The following is a 21,662-nucleotide window of genomic DNA, read 5'->3' as shown; positions in this document are numbered from 1 at the left end:
TCTTAATATCTCTCCTAAATTTCCCCTTTCAGTTTGTACCCATTACTCCTGCAGCTCTCAGAGCACAAAGCCTTAGCCCTGGGGTGATGTGAGCATGGAAAGAGGGCTCAGAGGGTGCCTTCACAAGGACACTGGACAAAGGAACTTTAAAGTTACTGCTAATCACTAACATGGTTCTGCTGCAGAGCCCAGAGCACAGAAAGAACACAGGTGGTGGTAGGACAGCCCTCACCTGCAGATTTGGGGAGGAGCCAGCTAAAAAAAATTAATTTTGAGAACCAGGATTGCAAGGATAGATAACTCCCTGCAGAAAGATTTCTGGAGAGCACAGGATTCATCTCAACTCAAACTGTCTCACCTAAGCTGTTCCTCTAACCAAGAGACCATGGGTCTCAAGGGGACATTTCATCTCAAGTCATTTCTGCAGCACCTTGTGGCTCCTGTGACATCAGCCAACATGTCCCAGGAGTTCATTCAGCTGTTAGGAAGCAAATTGATTCTGAAACTTTCAAGCCCAGTTACTTTACAGCTGCCTTGTTAAGGTGTGTCCCCTAAGCAGCAGTTTTCAGACAATAAACCTGTGCTCTGAGTTCACATCTCAGTCCTACAGAAAGTTCAGGCATGGGAGTTTCAGGCATTTAACTGACACAGGTAAACCAGATTTTATCCCTTACTTGGCTTCCTGCTCAAGCTGTTCTTCGAGCTGTGCAATCTTGGCTTCTAGGGTGGAAATTGTTGCCTTGAATTTGGACTTCACAGAGCCCTCCAGTTCCTGCAGCTTGGCCTTCAGCTCCTTGTTCTGCCTCTCCAGCTGCTGCCGGGCGTTCTCGCTCTTCTGGGCCGCGCTGCGCTCCCCGGCCAGCTCCGAGTTGAGCGTGTCCACCTTCCAGGGGAACACAGGGTCACCCAGTGCCACCAGAGCCTCCCCTGAGCTGCCCACCCAACCCAGACTGCCACCCCAGGGTCACCTGCAGCGTGGTCTTTCGGAAGCGCTCGTTGAGCAGCTCCATGTTGCTCTGCTCCTCCTCCAGCTCCTCCTCCAGCTGAGCAATCCGAGCTTCCAGCCGGCGCTTCTCGTCCAGCAGCGCTGACCTGGAGAGGGGAGCAGGGTCAGCACGTGTTCAGAGCCAACAGAGCTACTGGGTAGTTTATTTAGAGTCATGGAATCTCCTTGGAAGGGACCCACAAGGATCATCCAATCCAACTCCTGGCCCTGCACAGACACCCCAACAATCCCACCATGTGCCTGAGAGTGTTGTCCAAACCCTCCTGGAGCTCTGGCAGCCTTGGAGCTGTGCCCACTGCCCTGGGGAGCCTGGTCAGTGCCCAACCACCCTCTGGGGGAAGAACCTTTTGCTGAGATCCAACCTTGAGAGCCTGCCCTGACACAGCTCCAGCCATTCCCTGGCTGCTGTCCCTGCTCACAGTGAGCAGAGCTCAGTGCTGTCCCTCCTGAGGAAGCCGGGGGCTGCTCTGAGGGTTCCCCTCGCTTCTGATACTTTAGACACAAATCGTGAGGAGAAGCAACTGCGTCAGTAACTCTCTTCATCACAACGAGGAGTTTTTATCTTGCAGCCTGGCAGTACAGCATTTGTGAGCCCTCAGAGCAGGGCTGCTGTTCCTGCAGCTCTGCAGTTGCTGACTCACTTTCCCGAAGCGCTGTTCGCGATCTCATCCGCCAGCTCGTCCCGCTCCTGCTCCGCGTGCCGACGGGCTCGCTCCGACGCAGCAAACTCCTGGGAAGGGTTAGCAAAACATCCATTACAGCCTCAGGAATCTCAAATCTTCTGCAAACCATTCAGCCTTATAATAACTTCCAGGAGATGCTGTGAAGTGGGATATCCCTGAGGGATTTTAATGGATAAGCAGAAGCAACAGCTGCGGAAGTCAGGATACACCAGCTTGACATTCCGAGCCCCCCACTGCCATCTAACTGCAGTGCAGTTACTTCTCCCCATCCCTGAAATGTTCCTCATACACAGCAAAGGAAAAAAATCTTTGCAGATCAGATTCAAGCCCTCAGCAGCAGGAAAAACCACCCTGGCAATGCTCTAACAGACACGTTCAGTGTAAAGTGGGCACTAAGGTAACAAATGGTTTAGGATCTTACAGAGCACACAGCAAGAATACAAAGGAAAGAGTAAAAACCAAAAAGCTTCAGCACAACAGTATAAACAGCAGTGAACCTCATATTATAAATCTGCATCAAGTGGCAGAAACACCCAAGCATTTGCTAAGAAGGACAATTAAATGCCTCACTGATTGTCTGAAGGCCACAAAGTCCACCTGGAGAAGCTCCAGTCAGTGGTGGGTTGTCTCAAATAGACCCCAATGACAGTGTAGTGAATCTGGGCAACTACTTCAAGCTTTGACCTGTAGCTCATTCAGACAAAAGAGAGGCACAAGGCAACCCTGCTGATGTCTGACCTTGTGGCAGACCAGGGAGAGAAATGGGGAGATCAGAGAGATGTAACAAGATCTGGAGCTCTGCAGAAATTGCCAATAACAAGGGCAAACATGGCTGTGAGAGAAAGGGATTAGGACCTGAGAGGGCAGAGGGATAAACCTCCACATACTCTAACGGTCCACTGAGATACTAGAGAGATATTTTAGGCTTTATATAATTCCAATAATAAATTTTAATTTCCAGTAATCAGTTCCAGTCCTGACACTGTGCACTGCATCTTTCAGAGACTCTCAGAAACACCTGCCAAATTGTAAAGAAGCCTCAACTGTGTTTAAGCAGTAGGAAAGTTTTTCTGCTACCAAAACTTTTCAGTCCAGTCTCCTAAAATGATTCCTACAAAGCTGTAAGGACTTACACTGATGACTTGGAGCAAGGGGAACAAGAGAGTTCTCCTGGCCCATTTCTCTGTTCAACTCACTGGATTGATTTTTACTTTTTTTAGTCTCTGATCTAGCAAGAAAAACAAATCTAAGATTTCAAGCTCACCTCTTGGAGTTGGAGTATTTCTGCTTCAAGACCCTTGAGCTTCTTTTCACTCTCTTTGGACTGGGCAAATATCTCATCCCTGGATGCACGGGCCTCTTCCAGCTCCCGCTGGTAGTCCTTCATCTGAGCCTGCAGTTGGAAAGCAGGGTAAGGAAAAGCTGCACTAGGACAATCACAACATTTATTAGTAGCTCTGAAGCATTTTAGCCTTCAAGATATAAGGCCTTCCTCTCAAAGTGGCTTCATTCCACTTGAAGGCATTTCCAGTTCTTATGTTCACAGGAAAACTTCATTTTGTCATCTTTCCATCCCTCAATTCCTTGCCAGAAATACCACATTCTTAAGACTTCACCTCATTTCACAGAATCAGAGTGGAATCTTAGAATGGCCTGGGCTGGAATGGACCTCAAAGCCCATCCAGTCCCACCCCTTGCCATGGGCAGGGACACCTTCCACTAGCCCAGGTTGCTCCAAGCCCCGTCCAACCTGGCCTTGGACACTTCCAGGGATGGGAAAAGTGTTTCTGCCTGAGGCAGAGGGGTTTGGAACAAGATGAGCTTTAAGGTCCCTTCCAACCCAAACCATTCCAGGATTCTATAAAAGGACAAGAGGAGTTTTGAGCAGGGGACAAGTCCAGGCCAGATACCCTTTGACACATCAGTGGAGTCTGATTCTCCTTTTGCCTTCAAGCTCCAGATGCACTGAATGAAAAGTAACACCCTGGGCCGTGTCCCAGGACAGGAAACAGCTCCATTATCCAATGTGCCCACCTGGAGCTTCCTCAGCTGTTTGATGGCTTCATCCCGAGCCTTGTTTGCAGCCTCTATCTGCCCTTCCAGGTCCTTCAGATCCATCTCCAGTTTCTTCTTGGCAGCCACAGCCAGCGCCCGCTGCTTCCGCTCGTCCTCCAGCTCCGCCTCCAGCTCCCGCACCTGTGGGACCAAGGGTGGAACAGGCTCAGTCCTGCAGGAGCAAACAACCCTAAACCAGGAGCTGGGGACTCCAAAGGGCCTGGACAGAGCAGGGTTAACACCACTCCATGGGAAAAGGCCATGGAAGGCACTGCAGATGGCAAGACCAAATCCCCAAACTGGAAGCAGAGATGTCTGAAGTGGCCAAATGGAAAACCGAAGGTAAAACTCAGCACCTGAAGTATTTCCATTCCAGCCCCTTGCCCAGCACACCCACCACCAGTAGGGGTGGCTCTAGGGCAGATGCTACTAATTCTGATGGAAAATAAAATGTAAAATCACCTCATTTTCTCAAGAAAACAATAAAACCATTCCCTTTGAACAGTTGTGCTAATGGCATTTATACACCAACAACTTTTCCTAAAACGTAACAAAAGTGAGTGTAGGCAGCAAGTGAATACAGACTGAGCCAAGTCTATACAAAAATAAAACAGGTTACCAACATGAAAGAATATATTCTGTTTTGAAGGCAATCTCCCTCCTTGTGCAGAGTCAGGAGCTCTTGTCCAGTGCAGGATAAAAGCATCTGTGAACTTCAAAAGCTCTCCAGGCAATGTTTATACCCCTATATTGGTGATTCTCAGTAACTGTATATTTTTGTTTTCTTGTGATACATCTTGAAATATTGTGTGTTTTATTCCTCAACACTTAATGTTAATTTAGAACTATCTTCTCCTACAAGCATGACATTCTAAAGTAATTTCTTGAGTCTCTTCTAGCCTCTGTGTTATTAGAATTCTCAAGTCTAGCAAACCTGGAAGTTCTGCCACAATTTTCATTTAGGAAACTGTTCACTTAATTACAGTTTCTGAATCTATCTCAGCATCCATGTATTTGTTCCTGGACATCAAAAGACTGGCTCGAAAGTGCAAATAACACACCCTTGTCCTTGATATACACCCAGACAGCAACAGCCAAACCTCTGCCTGCCCGGGGAGTGGTTTTGGAGGCCACCAGCAGCAGCCTGACACAAAGAGTGGCCAACCCTCAGCAAGAACTATTCTATGGTTTGTTAAGATCAGGGTTTGGGATTTCTTAAAGGATGGAATCTTTAAGCAAAGAGTTTTATTTTTCTGGTAGCACAGAAGGCACAGAGCTTTGGCAAAAGACCCTCACCCCCTTCTGACCATGAAGCACAGTAAAACAGACGTACTTGTTTCACCAGCATCCTCTTTTTCTCTTCATTCTGTTCATCTCTGGCTTGCAGATCTCTGTCAAACTGGGCTTTCATAGCTTGCATGTTCACCTCCAAACGCAGCTTGGCATCTTCTGTGGCCTGCAGTTCATCTTCCAGTTCCTCAAGCTGAGTCCTCATCTCTTCCACCTGTTGCTCCAAGGTTCTCTTTGACTTCTCCAGCTCATGGACCTAAGTGACAAACATTGGTCAGACCCTCTCCTTCACGTACCTCAAATCAGCAATTTCTAACAGCAGAACAAGTCACTGTATGAACTCAGTGCAGTGTATTTTGTGATGCCCTAGGCTGGGCAATGAAATCAGAACAGGCAGAGCAGCATCTCTAAGTCTGTATTAGAGAACCCAAGAAACATCTGTGCAGGTGAACTGTGCAGTGCTGCAGAAAGAGGAGTGAATAAAAGTAAGCCAGGCAAGCCCTTAAACCCAGTGCAGGTGCCACCAGCCACTGTGGGCAGTGGCCAGGCTTGCTGTGCAGACCTGATGAGGCTGGTGGAGCAGGAACCTGACCTGAGCCACTTGCACCTGAGCTCAGCTTGCACCACCAAGCAAGGCTTAACCACTGAACGGTGTCTGGGGTGAAGCAGAGGCCTCACTCACACCCAGTGCTGTCTCAGTGCAGACTCACTCCCCTTACCCAGGTGTAACAGGCCTGTTAGAAGTGTAAATCTGGTTCCTGGAGGAGACAATGCTGTGGGGCTGTAACAGGGGGAGGGCAGCAAAGGCCCTCAGCGAAGGTCAGGCGGCCTTTGCTGCCTCAGCAGGTGGAGGAGGGAGGACACTGAAGGGTCAGTTCTGTCCTGCCTTTGATTCAACCATGGCCTGGAACTCAGCTTGACCAAAGGTAACAGAAATCCTCATTATACCTCACTAACATAAGAAAAAATACCCCCACCAACATGAAAATGATGAAGTGGCTGCCCCTCCATCTATGACAGAGGCAACATGTAACCACTTACATTTGGGCACAGTCCCACCTCCATTTATCCAAAAGTGTAAAACTCACATTTGGAATCCTTCATGCAGAGGGGAGAATACAACTTCTGAAGAGGCCTGATGCTAATAAGGATCACCCCCTTACTCTGAGCATTAACTCCTCAGCATTTTGGGTCCTAAGTCACCTTTGGAAAGACTGTCCTTGTGTCACACACACGTCCCCAGCCAGGGAGATTTCCCGTGTTGTTCCCAGTATGAGGTTTATAACAGAACAGGGTGTGCAAACATACTCACATTTTTGCCCACATCATCTTTAGAGCTCATTAAATCTTCCATATCTGCACGCAGCTGCTTGTTCTGTCTTTCAAACTCTTCCTTGGCTTCCAGGGCTTCCTCCAAGGCCCGAGCCAGAGACAGTGCTTTGGTTTCCTTCTCCCTCGCTTCTGCCTCAGCACGATCCCTTTCCTCTGCATATCTGGCAGAAATGTTCTTTTCTTCTGCCAGCATCTAAACAGAAGAAACAATTAATGCAGTTCTTAAGCTCTGTAATCAGGTCCTTCCTGCCTCAGGTGTTTCACTCAATGAGTGGTTAATGCTCTAAGTTTAACTGGCCTCCAGAAGCTGTCTAGTCTCTCAGTCTTGATCTAAGTGCCAGTAAGAAAACAGCTACAGCTACTCTGGGATGAAAGGAGGAGAGCAAGCTACTAATCAAGACTAAATAAGTTCCATATTATTTCCATCTTTCAGTCTTCAGATCCTTTCTTAGTCTATCTTAAGGGATTATAATAATATCTGTAAGGGTTTGTTCCAATATAATTTCCTTTTTGTACAGGAAGAGCTTACTACTGGATCTAACAAGTCTCAAAGATGGTGTTTAGCTCACTGAAACTGGAAGTGACAAGTTACTCTTAACAAAGGCCAACGGCTCACCAAAAATTTATCAATAACCACAGCAGTCAAACTCTTCTTTATACAAGGCTCAGTGACAATGAAAACAAGATGCCATTTAAAAATCATGGAAAGCAGCAAGATGGCAGGGAACTGCAGTACCTGATCAAACTTCTTCTGCTTTTTCTCCAGGTTAGAGACAATCTGGCGTTGATGATCCAGATCCACCATCAAGTCATCCAGCTCTTGCTGCAAGCGGTTCTTTGTCTTCTCCAGTTTGTCATAAGCCAGTGCCTTCTCCTCCAGGCGCTGGCTTAAGGACTCCATGTCCTTCAACAACTTCTTCTTGGTTTCCTCCAAGCCTTCAATGGTTCCCAAGTCATCGTCTACCTTTTTCTTGGCATCAGCCAACTGAAATTTAATACAAGAAAGGAATGTCCCTCAGTGCATGACAAGAGGGAGAGAAAGGCGTGGGGTCCAAAGTGCAAAACCAGGAACAGATGTCATTGGAAGGTGAAGGAACACAAAAACTGGGAGCAGGGTGAAGTCCTGCCCACTGCAGGTCATTGTACTCATTACTGCAATGGAGAAAGACCACAGGGTATTTTATTCCCAAATGTGGTCTAGCACGTGTGTGAGTTACATGATGTGTTTCCTGAAGGTGTGGGACCCCAATTCATCTCACCTGGGGTGTGCAGGCCTGACACAAGTCCTGCCACTCACAGCAGCTCACCTGTGACTGCAAGGCCAGCATCTGTTTCTCCAAGTTCTTTCTGGCCTCCTCTTCCTCTTCCTGCTGCTCTTGCAGGTTGTTCTTCTCCTCTTCCAGCTGCCTTATCCTGCTGCTGAGGTTGAGTTTCTGGCGGGTTTCCTCCTGAAGCAGCTCCTGTAACACAGGCACAGTCAGAGTTCAGCCTGTTCACAGGGTGATAACTGTGGCAGGAGCTGGCATCTGAAACCTCCAGGACTGTAGATGGAGAGTTTCAGGTTTGATTATTTTTCTCACAGATTTTGGTACAAGGACAAGCTTATGAAGACATCTGTAATTTGGGTTTTCAAAAAGACACTCATCATCCATTTGGGCCACACTGAAACCTTTATAAAGCATATTTCTGACCAGGGAATCCATGTCAGGGGCTGTGCTATAAATTAATTTTTCTGTCTTTAAAGGGACAAGCACAGAAAGCACCTTCAAAATATATTTTTCTTCTTTCAGACAAGCACATAGAGCACCTGTTTTAAAACACCTGTTTTAAAACACCTGCAATGGCACCATGCTTCCAAGATTTTCTGCACTGTTTAAATATAAAGGTCAGTTTACAGGCAGCTGTAACACGGCAGTGGAAACTTCTGCCACAGCAAAAACTAATGGAAGGTGTAACCACCATCCCATTCCCTGTCCCCCATCCTGCTCCTTGCAGACCTCTCCAATTGTGATTAACAGTATTCAGGGGTTTTGTAGTTAAGTGGCCACTTTTATACAGGGAGAACAGAGTATATAGAAGTGATAAACAGCTGCAGAAAGCTGAATTTTTAAAATTCAGAACCCAAACCTGACAGTTTGAACTTAAACAGTAAGAACTTCTACCCTGTATAAGACCCAGAAGGATTGTTCCTCATGTCTTCCATATATCCCAAGAATATTATTGACATTAACATTCTACTTGGAAAGGGGTTTTTTATTTGTTTCTTGTCTCCCACACAGACTTAGATATAAAAGAGAAATTGAAAGGCTACCAGCTACCAGGGAGTGAAGCCCAGGTAATGAAAAATTGGTTCCACATGTAGCTGAGCCATCATTATACATCACATTTCACTTGACTTAACAGGAAATGCAGCTTCTACCCACGGGACTTTCCAAACCATGAATGAAAATGTATTTTCTGTTAGGAGGCAACATTTCCCTGAGGAACAAAGCTCCAGTGCCAAGTTCAAGCTTTGCTGAACACACACCTGGGTATCCTGAAGCTGAGACTCCAAACTGGCAGCATCCTTGGCAAACTTAATGCCTTTCTTCTCTGCTTCCTCCAGGAGACTGGAGACATTATCCAGCTCATTCTGCAAAGCAAGCAGTGGAAAGGTAACAGTGAGCACTGACTCAAAGCCCACTGGGAGCTGGAAATGCAGAACACAAAACCTCAACAAATTCCAGGCATGGCAAGACAACAACAGATCCCAAAACAGAGGGATAACCAGCTAAAAATACTGAAGTCTGGCTAGAAACTTCAAGCTGAATGTCAGTCTTGAACTGAAGTGGTGCAACAAAACAAGACTTATCTTATTAGGTTCAGCTACTTAGCACAGCACATTCTGATACCTGCATTTATAGTTCAGTGCTATTTTTAATTCTAGGACCATATATTTTATGAAATCATTAATCCAGGGATTACCAGGGTGGCAGCTGGGTTTAAAACATCACTGCAAGAGAAAAGGTTACTGCCAGGTGCCAAGTCTTAGTATTTTAGGCTATGCTACTTTTATATACAGTGAGAGACAGCCTGAAACCTTCCTCCAAAGAGAACTGCCATTCTCCTTTTGAAGTACTTTAGCTGGATTTACCTGAAGTACACATTGCTGTGGTTTAAATGTCAGCCATGGCTCAATTTTGCCTGTTTTCTCCATTTCCTAAGAAACTGGGCCTGTACTTGCAATCCTTACCTGTCAAGCTCCCAACTTAGAAGCACAAAAGCAAACTTGTGGCCGCCATCAATCAGTACATTTTTGGTTATACCTATGGAAAAGCTCAGCTCAATCTACTCAATTCCACAAGCAAAAAACTCGTAGGCAAGCTGTCAGCAGCTGGGCTTCCCACAGGATTTGCTCTCTGGGATGGAAGCCATTTAAAAGCCACTTCAACTCTCACATAGCCCAGAAAGTTCAGGATTAACATCAGAGTTGCCCAGCTCTCTCCACCTGAGGCACATCACCACTTTGAGGCACCTCAAGTCCATGACTGAGGTGACCCCCCATGTCCCCTACAGGCCATTTCTGCCCGTGGTTACAGCTTTTACCTTCTTGCCTGTTTTGCAGCAGTTTAGGACTTCCTTACCTGCAGCTTGTTTGCTTTCTCTGCCAGCTCCACCCTGAGCCTTTCCCCTTCTGTGACCTTTGCAGTCAGCTCTTGGACCTGAGCATCAAGTTTCTTCCTCTTGTGTTCAGACTCTGCCTTGACCTGCTGCAGCACCTTCACTTCACAGGCCAGCTCCTTGTTGTCGGACTCAAGGCCTTGCTTGTTTTTTTCGAGGTTTGCTTTGAACTAGGAAAGACAAAAGAGGTTCAATCCTTTGTTACAGGTGACTATTTCCTGCTAAAAATCGTTCTGCAACTCAGGTTTACAAGTTCAAAGATAAATTAAGTGCTCAGCAAGTTGTAAGCAGAGGGAGTGTTTAAAATGCTGCCATGAAACATTCTCTCTGTGTCAGCCAAAGATGAGTTAATGCAAGTTATTCTGCTCTCACCCATCACAGGTACCAGCGAGGACCAGGAGATATGAGATGGGATTTGAGTGCTGTAAAATGACTGTTTTAGCAGCACTGTAAGTGGGAAGGAATGTGCCCATTACCAGCTCAGCATGGCTCATCTCACAGAAATAAAAGGGAAGATATGAACCAAAGCTGCCCTGATTTGAGTAGGCAGAGCAGCCTGGAAGTGCAGAACAAAGAACTTCTCAGCACTGCACTGACATTTGTCAAATACCTTTTCTAAAAAGTAATAACTGGCACACGGGATGTTTAAGTGTGATTCTTACTATACCCCCAGAACTGACATCATCTTGTCACAGGACCCTTTGTGCAGATTGCAGGGTATTTCTCCATTTTTTTATGCTCTCATTGAGAATATTTAATGAATAAGAAGCAGAAGGCATGCATGAGATCTTCAGGTGAATAAAGCTGGTGAAAATCCGAGTTTAACTGCTACATTTCTCAATTTAAAATACTAATGAAGCTTGTGAAGTATTCCCAACATAAAAAATATTATTCCAGGATATGAACTGTCCACATACATTTGTGAATGACCCAAATTATAATTTCACAAACTAGACACTTCTTTTTTTGGCAGAGTTGGAATAACTGCACTTCTGAACAAGACACTCAAGCTCCATGAGTAGAAGCTGTGTGATCCACGTGTGCCAAGACTCTCTGACAGTTGCAATATTGTCAAACCAGCATGATAAATCTCATCCAGGTGCAATTGTGATGCATGTTTATCAGACAACTCAGCTCTGCAGGTATCATGGAAGGGACCACACCACCTTTGGTACTTATAAAAAGTCCTGAAGTAGAAAATTCCTTTTCTTCTCACCCTTTTGGCCTGTTCCAGTTGCTCAGAGAGCTCTTCCAGGGCAGTGGCATGCCTCTGCCTGATCTCCTGGATTTGTGCTTCATGGTTTTTGGTTTCCTCTTCAATTGCTTTCTTCAGTTCAGCCACCTCCTGCTCACGTTTTGTCCTAGAGGAAGCACCAAGGGTTAGCAAAAAATCAGCATTTCAGTCTTTTTTTAAAGATGAATTTCAGTGGTGCCTTCTTACACAGGCACGTGCTCCTACCTCAGCTCCTGCTGTGCTGCAGTGGTATCCAAAGTATCTTCCAGTTCAGTTTTTAAAGCCTCCAACTCTTCACTTAAATCTCTTTTCTGCTTTTCTGCCTTGTTGCGTGAGGCCTTCTCAGACTCCAGGTCCTCCTGCAGTTCTGCAATTTGGGCCTGCAACTCTCTTATCACTTTCAGTGCATTGTTCTTCTGAACTGCTTCTTCATCACCTCTGGTAAATAGTGGCACAACAATTAATGGTATTTCATCTACTCTCAGAACAACCTATTTGAATAATCTACATAAATGAGAACTTAAATTTTCCATTAGAATAAAACAGACCTTCTAAAAAATCCCAGAATGATTTGGGTTAAGGGACCTTAAAGATCATCAATCTCCAATGCACCCCCTGCCATGGGCAGGGACACCTTCCACTAGCCCAGGTTGCTCCAAGCCCTGTCCAACCTGGCCTTGGACACTTCCAGGGATAGATAACAGATATTATGGATAAAATCCCACTGTTACTCTCAAGCACAGTGCTGCAGGTTACAGATGCACTCTCAGAATGATCAAGCTTTAGTTTACATTCAAATATTCCAATTTTGTAGATCTCAACACTGCCCCAAAAATGTTTCATCTGTACAATTTTCTCTTCCAACAAAACTGCCTACTTAAAAAAAAAAAAAGATGTTTAGCTCATATCTAACATGTGACTGCAGGACTACCCCAGAAATCCAGACAAAGCCTGTCCTGCTAATCTCTGACAGAACTCTGTTAAGGAAGACCCACTAAGAACCATCTGTTTTTCCCCTCCTGAGACTGAATTCTGTGAGACTAAAAAGCTTCCAGAGCCCAAAAACTACTTTCACCCCCTGGTGAAACCTCTGGGGGTTTTTTGCAGCTTTGCAGAGCAAGGATGCTGAGAGAGCACTGAATTCCTTTATTTTGCCATGTCTACACACAGCACAGGTGCCCAGAGATGCTCCAGCACAAATGAGAACTGGTCTATGTCCCAACACTCCCAGCTCCAATGTGCAGCCAAGCAAATTTTGGTTTAAAGCAGATTTTTCCCCCCATTGTGCAGCCCCTGCCCTGACCTGGCCAGAGCAGCCTGCAGCTCCTCCTCTTTCTTGGCCAGCTGGATCTTCAGCTCCTCAATCTGGGCTTGCAGCTCAGCTATTTGGTCCTGCAGGTCTGTTGTTTCACCATCCAGTTTTCTTTTAGCTTTTTCTAATTCCTGGCGGGTCTTCTCCTCCTTTTTTAAGCGCTCTGAGGAAGCAAAAAATGATATTGATAAATAATTTTTTCTCTTGTCGCCCTCAGAAGCTTTGGGGGCAGGGCCATGGGGTGGCAGGAAGGGTGGGAAGTTTAATTTATGTTGTCTCAATTCTTTCTCCAGGCTGAGAAAAATGAAACAGCAAAGGAGAACTGTGTGATTTAGTCAGAAAGTCAAGGAAAAGTCTGTGAATGGACAAAAAAAAAAGTCTGAGATAAGGGAACAGAAACATAACCTCATCTTGGTAGGAAAGGAGTGGGATCTAACAGAGCAGCTGTCAGGCCAGATAATCGCAGACATCAAAATTCAAAAATGAAGATAAACTATGGGCTGGAAAAAAATGATGGCTTGCATGGCTTTGGAAGGGCTAGGCCAGACTCCAAAAGGTCTTCTGGAAAATAGTACAGCTTAAAGAAAATGTGGATAAACCATTTTTCCAAGTGTCTGTGCCACTAACTCACATCCCAGGGATATTCAGCAAGACTCTGCAACCCAGGGAGCTTCCACCCAGTAACTTCCTTGTGTATACAAGACACTCCTGCCCTGAGGAATTCCTTGTGAAAACCCAAGTGCCACAGCCACCAAACACATTTAGCTGACCTGCCTGGTGACTGATTAAGACAATTCCTGCCTGAATTGTCCACAGTTACCTAATGAGCAGGGATGGAACAGATTTAAGTCCCAGGAAGGTTTTGCTTAGCATAATTCTAAATGCATTGGCATAAACTGGAGTTATTACACTTGTTTGACACTTCGTGGATCCCCAGTGCAGGTATTTCTCTCACACCCTTCCTAAGCCTGCTACTGGATCAGGATCATGGTCAAGAATCACCTCCTACAGCCACCCAGGGCTATTTGGGATTTTCCAGACACCCTAAAGTAACACTGCTCTTCTCCAAACAGTTTCTTGTTCCAAAACAAGAGCACTTTTCCCTCTGATTTTACATTTTGTTCCTGGTCAGTGACAGTTAGAGCAGTGTCACAAGACCCAATTTTGTAACTGAGAAAGTTCCTAGCAAACTGAATTAATTTTTTTCCCCAAATATCAGTGCCTAGCAGTGCCAAGACTCCAGCAGAGAGATCTTAATGGCTTCTTGAATCATCTCCAAGTGTAAATATCATTTTACTGTGCTTTACTAGCCAAGAAATTGCATGCTTTAAGCTTTAATTTCCATTTCTAAGGTCATCAGTCTTGGAACAGCACAATAACCAAACACATCTGTCAGGTCTCTAGTCCTGATTTAAGCACACAGCTACTCAAGCATTATTTTCCAGTGAGTAAAGCTTACTTAGACCCATCTTAAGGTCTCTGAATACAACTGTTAAAGGGAAGGTACATCAATCACTTACTACCCCTATTAGTTCAATACTTTCCTATACTGATAAGGCTTTGCTATTCTTCCATAAGTACATCAGCTTTAAAATATGTAGCAAGACAGGCCATAACACACAAAGTGCAAAAACTATTTCCAAATTAGGGCACAGAGAGCAACTTTGCTTTATATTTTGCAACTTTGACTTGGCAGCTCATTAATGTTGCAAAATATCTATTTACAACAATAAGCAATTTAAAAAAGAAACAACATAAAATGAGGAAAGGTTACATATGGGGCAGGTTTAGTCTGTGACAACACAGGCAAAACAGTAAAAAATAAATGGATGAAGAAATGGAACTCTTCACAGAATGGTTTGAGTTGGAAGGCACCTTAAAGCTCATCTTGTTCCAAACTCCTACCATGGGCAGGGACACCTTCCACTAGATCAGGTTGTTCAATAAAAATAAAGCATGATAAAATAAATAATATATAGAAATATAGTGCAGATAAAGCATTAAGAAAAGCAAAACAACGGAGAATTGCTTATTAAAAAAAAATAAAATATGGGAAGTCTAATGAATCCTGCTGCCCTTCTTGCAGAAATACATGGCTCTGATGTTGGTGTAGAAAAGTGAAGCAACTTCCCAAGATGTTTTACCTTGGCACTGATGGATGCAGGGAACAACAGGAATTTCTAAATTTGTCTATAAATTAAATGGATTTTCAAAAACAAAAACCTGACGAGTTCAACAGGAGAAAGACTGAGCAGCCAGATGCAACATGGCTTGCAAGAGACACAAATTTCCTTCAGGAATTAGCTCCAAATAACAGCTCTGAAGTATCTCCAGGTAAGGCTTCAGTTCCCAGAGCGGAGCAGATGCTGCAGACACTGTCCCAAGGGACCCATCCCCTCCTGCACAATGGCCAGGCTGTTAACAGGCAAGGCCAGTCAGAACCAACCTTCCAAATCAGTGATCATCATCTCCTGCTTGTTCTTGAGTTTGGCCAAGTTTTTGGCCTTTTCTTCTTCTTCAGCCAGCTGAGAAGAACATTCAGCAATTCGATCCTCCATCAGCTTCTTTTCCTGGTTGGGAGGAAGGGGAAGAACAACTTGTAAAACACCACCTGAAGAGGGCCTGAGCAATGCAAAGAACTGAAGGTACAAAACCCACACAGAGGTCTCTTACAGCACATACAGATTTCATTTCAAGTGATTATCAGTATGAAGGATTGAGTGGAATTGTTTAGAAACACAAACATTTGTTTTCCACGAGAGGTTTGGAATTTAACACGTGGGAGGCCTGGTTTTAGGACAGCATTTGGAAACCTGTTTGCAAAGACAAACGGTAGCTATGATACTTTCCAGCTCTTGGATTCAGAAGAATCATGAAACTGGAAAGAGTGCATGACAAATAATTCCCTTGGGAATGTCAGTTCAAATGAATCTCCAGTCTCCACAAGTCCTCAGGTGCGTATTTTACAGATAAAGTAACAGCAGGTTCCAACTGAGAGCTGTCACTTGGCACCACAATTCCCTCTGTGCAGTATCTCCACCGTGCACACTGGTCTCACCTTCAAAAATTTGGAATTTTGGTCCTCCAGCAGTAGGATCTCTTCCTCCATCTTCTTGATCTTCGCCTCAGCTGTCACTTTTTCAAGCTGCAACTTCTGTCGAGCTCCCTCCTCCTCATCGAGCTGCTCCTCCAGGTCCTGGGAAGAAAAGGCAACTGCATCTGTGCATCTTCCAGGTTATCCATGTGGTAACTTTTTTTTTTTTTTAAACTTAGTGACAAAAATGAATTATTTTAAAAAGCCACCTGCCCTACCACACACTAAACCCACATTTGCTTTGTAAGATTCATTTACAGCATCAATGATCTGGGAATGAAATTAAGGGCCACGTGATACACATGGAATTTTTGGTGCTCTGTATTTCAGCTTTGGCTGAAATGTGCTGTCTAGGAAACACACACTCAGTTTAACAGTCTTTCACCTTTTTAATTCCAATTATAAAATAAAAAAAATGTAATTAATGACAATTATTTTGAGAGACAAGTAAGTTCTCAGGTACTGTCTTTTTCAGGGACCCTGTTATTCAAAAGGAAGCATCTAAATAATATCATTTTCACAAAAAAACCCATCCAAGTATTTGGAGGAGAGGACATTGTCTGCAGTTTTGTAAAAGTCAAATGAGGAATATTCTTCATGATATTCACTGGATTTCAGTCAAAAAGGAACATTTCTCTCACAAGTGACATCATCTGGTCAGTCTGGTATTCCTGGTTCCTTCCCTCTCAGAAGCATTTGCTACCTTTAAAGACCTTTAAAGAATTTAATTCTTAAAAGAATTCTTCTTTAAAGAATTTCTCCTTTACAAATACCGACAGGGCATCCTGACTTTTCTTTCTCTCCTCACCCTCATATATCTAGAGACACATAAAGCTCATCAAACTGAACACAGGGAGAGGATTTCAAAATTCACTTATTCCACTAAGGAGCAAATTCCTCCATGCTGTGAAGGTGCTGAGGGAGCTTCCCCATCCTTAACTGCCCTTTTCCATTTCCAGCTCCTGAGAACCATACCTGAATATGGCCTTGCATTTTCTTTTTCTCATTCTGCAGTATTTGGTTTCTTTCCTCTTCTTCCTCAACCCTGGACTCCAAATCATGGAGAATTTCTTCCAACTCTTGTTTTTTGGCAGCCAAGCGAGCTCTCATCTCCTCAGCTTCTGCAAAGAGCTCTGTCTCAGCCTGGAGCTGCTCTGCAAGAATGTTCTTCTCTTCTAGAAGCTGCAAACATACACAAATGAAGTAAAACTTTAAAAACTGCACTTCAAAGTCTCTTGTGAGAGATTATACATATGACAATTACAAAGTTACTTAAAGGCCAGGTTCTGCTCCAATTTTTGACTCCCTGGTCCACATCCCAAGCCAAAGACTTTGAAATGGGATTTTAGCTGCAGTTCAGAAGACACCAGTTGTGGCAGTGGGGCTAGAGCAATATCCCCCAGTTTAAGGAACAAATCCCTCTGCACCTCCTCCACCTTCCCTGCTCTACCAGCAGCAAAAAGATGAGGGAAGTGCCCATTTCCTGGACTGTTCCTTGCACTCATCCCTGCAGTGGCAGAGCAGTGCCATGGAACACAGGACTTCTTGCCAGTCCCAATCCCGACCCCTGAGGATGTAACTTGTCACCAGCCTCCACTTGGACATCAACCTGTTGACTGCAACTCTTTGAGTGCCACCATCCAGCCCATTCCTTATCCAGTGAGTGTCCAGTCTGGAGACAAGGATGTCGTGCTGGACATGTCAAGTGCTTTGCACAGGCCCAGGCAGGTGACATCAGGTGTTCTTCCCTTCTCCACCAACACTGTAACCCCATCACACAAGACCACCAGCTTTGTACAGTTGCCATAACTGTTTCCCCACTCCTTACCCAGCCCATGCACAGACTGACACTGCCACTGAAGTTCTCCTGTAAGCTAGGAAACATGATGTTTAGACTGCACCCCTGCAGGAACAGCTCATGCTGTATCTTCCGATTCCATATTCCTGGTGACTGTGAAAGGACTCAGCTCTCCTGATTCTCAGTGCTTTTGCTCCCCAGTGTCTCCCAACATGGTTTCATGGGATAACTCACGTCCTAGATATCAAATGCTGATCTTAGACACCAACCTGTTGATGTTTCCTTTCCATTTCTTCAAGTTCTGCCTCCACTTTTGTCTGTTTTTCTTTCACCTTCATGAGCTCCTCATCCTTGGCTTGAAGTTCTTCTTCTTGACGAGTGACCTGAAGAAGAGGCTTCACCTGCAAAGATTTGAAAAGAACAAGTGAGAAGCTGCACTCACCTATTTATAGGTGAATACAACAGAAGAGAACACCAGGAACCTTCGTGAAGACTCTCCACCACTGCCAGTGCCTGAGCTTTAAATATGCAGCACAATTCCTCTGCAGGATTTTCAGTGCACTCAGCTGCTGCTGTTTCTTTGCAAAGGCCCTGAAAGACAGAGCAAAAAGTTTGTGTTAAATGCAGCTGATCACATGTCCATGCTTTTAATTTCTAGGTTACCCAACTCTAGAAAACTTGCAGACCATGAAGAGGCTTATTTATAAGTTTCAGTGACTATACTGATTTGAGTTCTCGCTCCTATGAAGAGTCAGAGCAAGAGCTGGAATCATCATTTCCAGAAAAACAATTACAAATGCTATTTATTCTTACTTTTAACAGGCTTTTTTTCTTAAAAAAGACTAAATCAGGATAGATTAAACACTTTGATTTTAAAAAAGCCACTTTCCAGAGTATTCCTTGGATTTTCAGAGACTTTCTTTGCAGCCACTGTAAAGAGCTGCACGTGTCACATGAGTGAGGAAAGGAGATATCAAGGAATGAAGGTGCAAATTCTTATTAGGTAAAAACTGACTGATATCCTGGATAGAGCTACAGCTTATCAAGCAAGACACTAAGAAAATCTCTCTTGAAATGGAAGTTTTGATGCACAGTTCCCTATCAAAGAGGCTTAGGAGACCCAAAAGAAGATCCAAGCACAAGAGCACACGTACTTCCTGGCCAGGTACCCTCTGCACACTGCCTGGAAGAAGATGATGATGTCTGTGATCTTCAGATCCCTCTCTTCTTCCAAGTGTGCCAAGACACCAGCTCGGAAGAAGATCTTGCTCTGGCCAATTCTGTATAAGTTGGGGTCCAGTTCCAAGGCTCTTATCTAAATAGACAGGTGGGCACATTGTTGTTACACCAAAAAAGGGCAACTTTTGTTACAACTTATCAGTGTTTTGCCAACATTTAGGTATAAACACTTACCATACGCTCACAGGCTTGCTTACCATCCATGAAACCTTTTGGAATTGCATTGGGAGTGAGGATCTCATACCTTTAAGGCAAATGAAAAAGCACTTTTACATTCAACGAGAAGCTGTATTATTTGAAATATAAATGTATAGCGTAAGGCTATAGGGACAAGTGCATGGTTAAAGAATTTCTCCAGGAAGTTTTTCCAGCAGGTTGTTTCCCCTTCCCCTACTGTCTTTAAAATAAACTTGGAGTATTTAACTGCTTCAAGTTCGACCTCCCACATGGGTTTTGATTTTCTTTGAGTAGGGCTGGGGGAGGAGGGAGGGGTGTGGGGTTTCTTCAGTTATTTAACAAGGAACTTTAGCTCCTAAGAACTCAAAGACTGTTTCTGCTGTTACCTCTGCCTGAATTCCTGGAACACTATCCTGTTTGGAAATCCTTGTCGACAGATCCTTATTCCTTCCAAAACACCGTTGCACCGGAGCTGATCTAGAACCAGATGTGGATCCAGTTTTCCAGCCTGGACAAAACAAAACAAGCAAGAGTTTTAGTCTTTCAATTGGTTTGAGTGAAAAACTAACTCCTAACTTTTAGTACTGCTCAGAGCTGCAGAGTCAGGCCAGGTGGAAGCTGGACAAGCTATTTGACACACTTGGGGTAACAAAAGCCTGACACCTGACATCCAAATTGTTCCTATTTTTGTAGATCAAGATAAAAGGATAACTCCAGAGCACCACTCTAGAGGAAAGCACGCAGTACCACAACATCACTCAACAAGAATACTTGGACATTTACTCTAATTTAACCATTAACACTCTGATGGGAATGAACTGAGTTGCAACTCAGTGTTCACAAGTTCCATATGTTATGAAAACTGCTGTTTGTCAATAATGAACATTTTTTAGTACACAAGCTTCTGAAATCAGAACTTCTTACAAGGTACAAGTATTTTACAGGTTGTTTACTGAGAGATGTTATGCACCTAATAGGAACAAGGATAGCAAGTGGTATTTGCCACCTGACTTGTATCCAAGTGAACGTTATCCTTTATTCTGCTCTGGAACTGGTTGAAGATTAGACAAAAGTTCTTCCCCCAGAGGCTGGTTGGGCACTGGACAGGCTCCCTGTTACAGCCCCAAGGCTGCCAGAGCTCCAGGAGGGTTTGGTTGATCCTCTGGGGCACAGGGGGTGACTCTTGGGGATGGGCCTGTGCAGAGCTGAGGGTTGGACTGGATGATCCTTGTGGGTCCCTTCCAACTCAGCATATTCTGGGACTCTGTGATATGTTTTTTTGTGGAGATTTAGCAGAAAATATCTCTAAAGTCTCCTTAAGCATCAGACATTTACATTTAGAGGATGTATATGTGGGGATCTGTCTTGCCAAGCTGTGGATTGACCCTGTGCCTCCACCTAATGAGTTTGTCTTCAACCACTGGCCAGTTGTACATAGCAAATAGAGCCACCCAAGTGCCTCCTGGGAGACACTGGATTATCACACAGAATCCCAGAATCAACTAGGTTGGAAAAGACCTCTGAGATCATCAAGTCCAACCTCTGACTTATTTTATAATTTTATTATTATAATTATTATTACACATTAATTATTGGATTGGCCCAACTCAAGGTCTTGTACATATTTTTAAAGTCAAACCCCTTTGATGAGCTGGTAGCATGAGCCTGGGCTCTTACACCTCCCAAACAAACTCAGTACTTTGTTTTTCAAGCTGCTCTCCACAAAGACAATGGTCTAAATCAGGGGATGTGCAGGGAACTCATCATGGCTGGGCTTCACGAACGAAGATCTGGAAAGGGCTCTACCCACATTTGTTACAAGCACTCTGGTGGCTAAAAAGGCCAATACGAGCAGGGAACACCAAGGGGATATTTATCAGTGTGAGATCTGTGGATTCTGGCTGCAAGAGGAAGGCCCAGACTCCTTCTCCTTCCAGCCTTCCCAGAGTCACACCCAGAGGGAGGCAGGTGAAGAGCAAGGCTCAGGGGAGGGGTGAGCAGCCCATACCCTCTTCTCGTGGTTGGGGATGATGCAGCGCACGAAGTTGGGGTTGGTGTTGCGCAGCGTGGCCATGAGCTTGGTGAGGGACTCCTTGTAGAGCTGCCCCACGGTGCGGAACATGCCCTTCTTGGTCTTGTACGCGGAGCCAAAGGCTGTCTCCGTGATGCCGGTGACCTGGTCCAGCCCCACGATGCGATCCACTGGGAAGGACGAGAGGACAGAGGTCAGTGGGCTCTGATCCGTGCCAGGAGTGAGGGGAGGCAGGAGGAGGAGCAACAGTGCAGCAGCAGAAGCTTTGCGGGACAATGACAGAGGTGCCGTCGGAAGGCAAGGCAGGGACGGGGGACACTGTGCACAAGCTTTGGGACCAAAAGCCACAAACTTATCCAGCAGAAGAGTGTAGCTTTAGTTAGGTACAGACTGAAATATCCAGCTCTTTACTTGCAGTTCTACATGACCAGTAAAGCTATTTTCTTTGTTTTAAATCGGCTTTATAGAGATAAAAAAAAGGGCTGCCTGGAAACTGGCAATTATTGGAATTCTTACAATGCAAAATATTTCTGGGTTGAACATCTGGAATGACACATCTGTGTATATCTGCTTCGAGTGAAGAGTCACTTATGACAATTATATAGATTAAATCTGAGTTTCATTGAGTATTCAAATGTGTTTTCATAAAAATTTACAGAAGAATTGGAAATGGTGTTATTTCAGTGATGAGGGAAAAAAGTATCTGGCAGACTTCTGCTAGGCTGCTATTTTGAAGAATTCTTTCCATTT

The 21,662-nt window shown here is 44.6% G+C and overlaps 1 protein-coding gene across 4 annotated transcripts in view; it reads right to left on the bottom strand.

The window, feature by feature from the left end:
- The window catches only part of MYH10 (myosin heavy chain 10), a 101,908-nt gene that overhangs the window by 4,156 nt on the left and 76,090 nt on the right, over positions 1 to 21,662 (bottom strand). For all 4 annotated transcript variants that reach the window (XM_027666480.1, XM_027666482.1, XM_027666481.1 and 1 more), the window contains 23 exons: positions 20,889 to 21,082; positions 19,267 to 19,388; positions 18,878 to 18,947; positions 18,619 to 18,779; positions 17,947 to 18,055; positions 17,734 to 17,865; positions 16,642 to 16,848; positions 15,631 to 15,768; positions 15,019 to 15,142; positions 12,564 to 12,735; positions 11,486 to 11,698; positions 11,243 to 11,387; positions 9,990 to 10,196; positions 8,894 to 8,998; positions 7,674 to 7,826; positions 7,103 to 7,351; positions 6,347 to 6,559; positions 5,078 to 5,290; positions 3,724 to 3,885; positions 2,954 to 3,082; positions 1,648 to 1,736; positions 969 to 1,092; positions 675 to 883 (listed from right to left, as the gene is read on the bottom strand). In XM_027666480.1, coding sequence (XP_027522281.1) covers positions 675 to 883; positions 969 to 1,092; positions 1,648 to 1,736; positions 2,954 to 3,082; positions 3,724 to 3,885; positions 5,078 to 5,290; positions 6,347 to 6,559; positions 7,103 to 7,351; positions 7,674 to 7,826; positions 8,894 to 8,998; positions 9,990 to 10,196; positions 11,243 to 11,387; positions 11,486 to 11,698; positions 12,564 to 12,735; positions 15,019 to 15,142; positions 15,631 to 15,768; positions 16,642 to 16,848; positions 17,734 to 17,865; positions 17,947 to 18,055; positions 18,619 to 18,779; positions 18,878 to 18,947; positions 19,267 to 19,388; positions 20,889 to 21,082 — 3,640 coding nt within the window. The remainder of the gene's footprint in view (positions 1 to 674; positions 884 to 968; positions 1,093 to 1,647; positions 1,737 to 2,953; positions 3,083 to 3,723; positions 3,886 to 5,077; positions 5,291 to 6,346; positions 6,560 to 7,102; positions 7,352 to 7,673; positions 7,827 to 8,893; positions 8,999 to 9,989; positions 10,197 to 11,242; positions 11,388 to 11,485; positions 11,699 to 12,563; positions 12,736 to 15,018; positions 15,143 to 15,630; positions 15,769 to 16,641; positions 16,849 to 17,733; positions 17,866 to 17,946; positions 18,056 to 18,618; positions 18,780 to 18,877; positions 18,948 to 19,266; positions 19,389 to 20,888; positions 21,083 to 21,662) is intronic.

The sequence above is a fragment of the Corapipo altera genome, unplaced genomic scaffold, assembly GCF_003945725.1.
Source record: "Corapipo altera isolate COAL_440 unplaced genomic scaffold, ASM394572v1 103, whole genome shotgun sequence".
NCBI classification, from domain to species: Eukaryota; Metazoa; Chordata; class Aves; order Passeriformes; family Pipridae; genus Corapipo; species Corapipo altera.
This window is presented reverse-complemented; position numbering and strand designations above follow the sequence as displayed.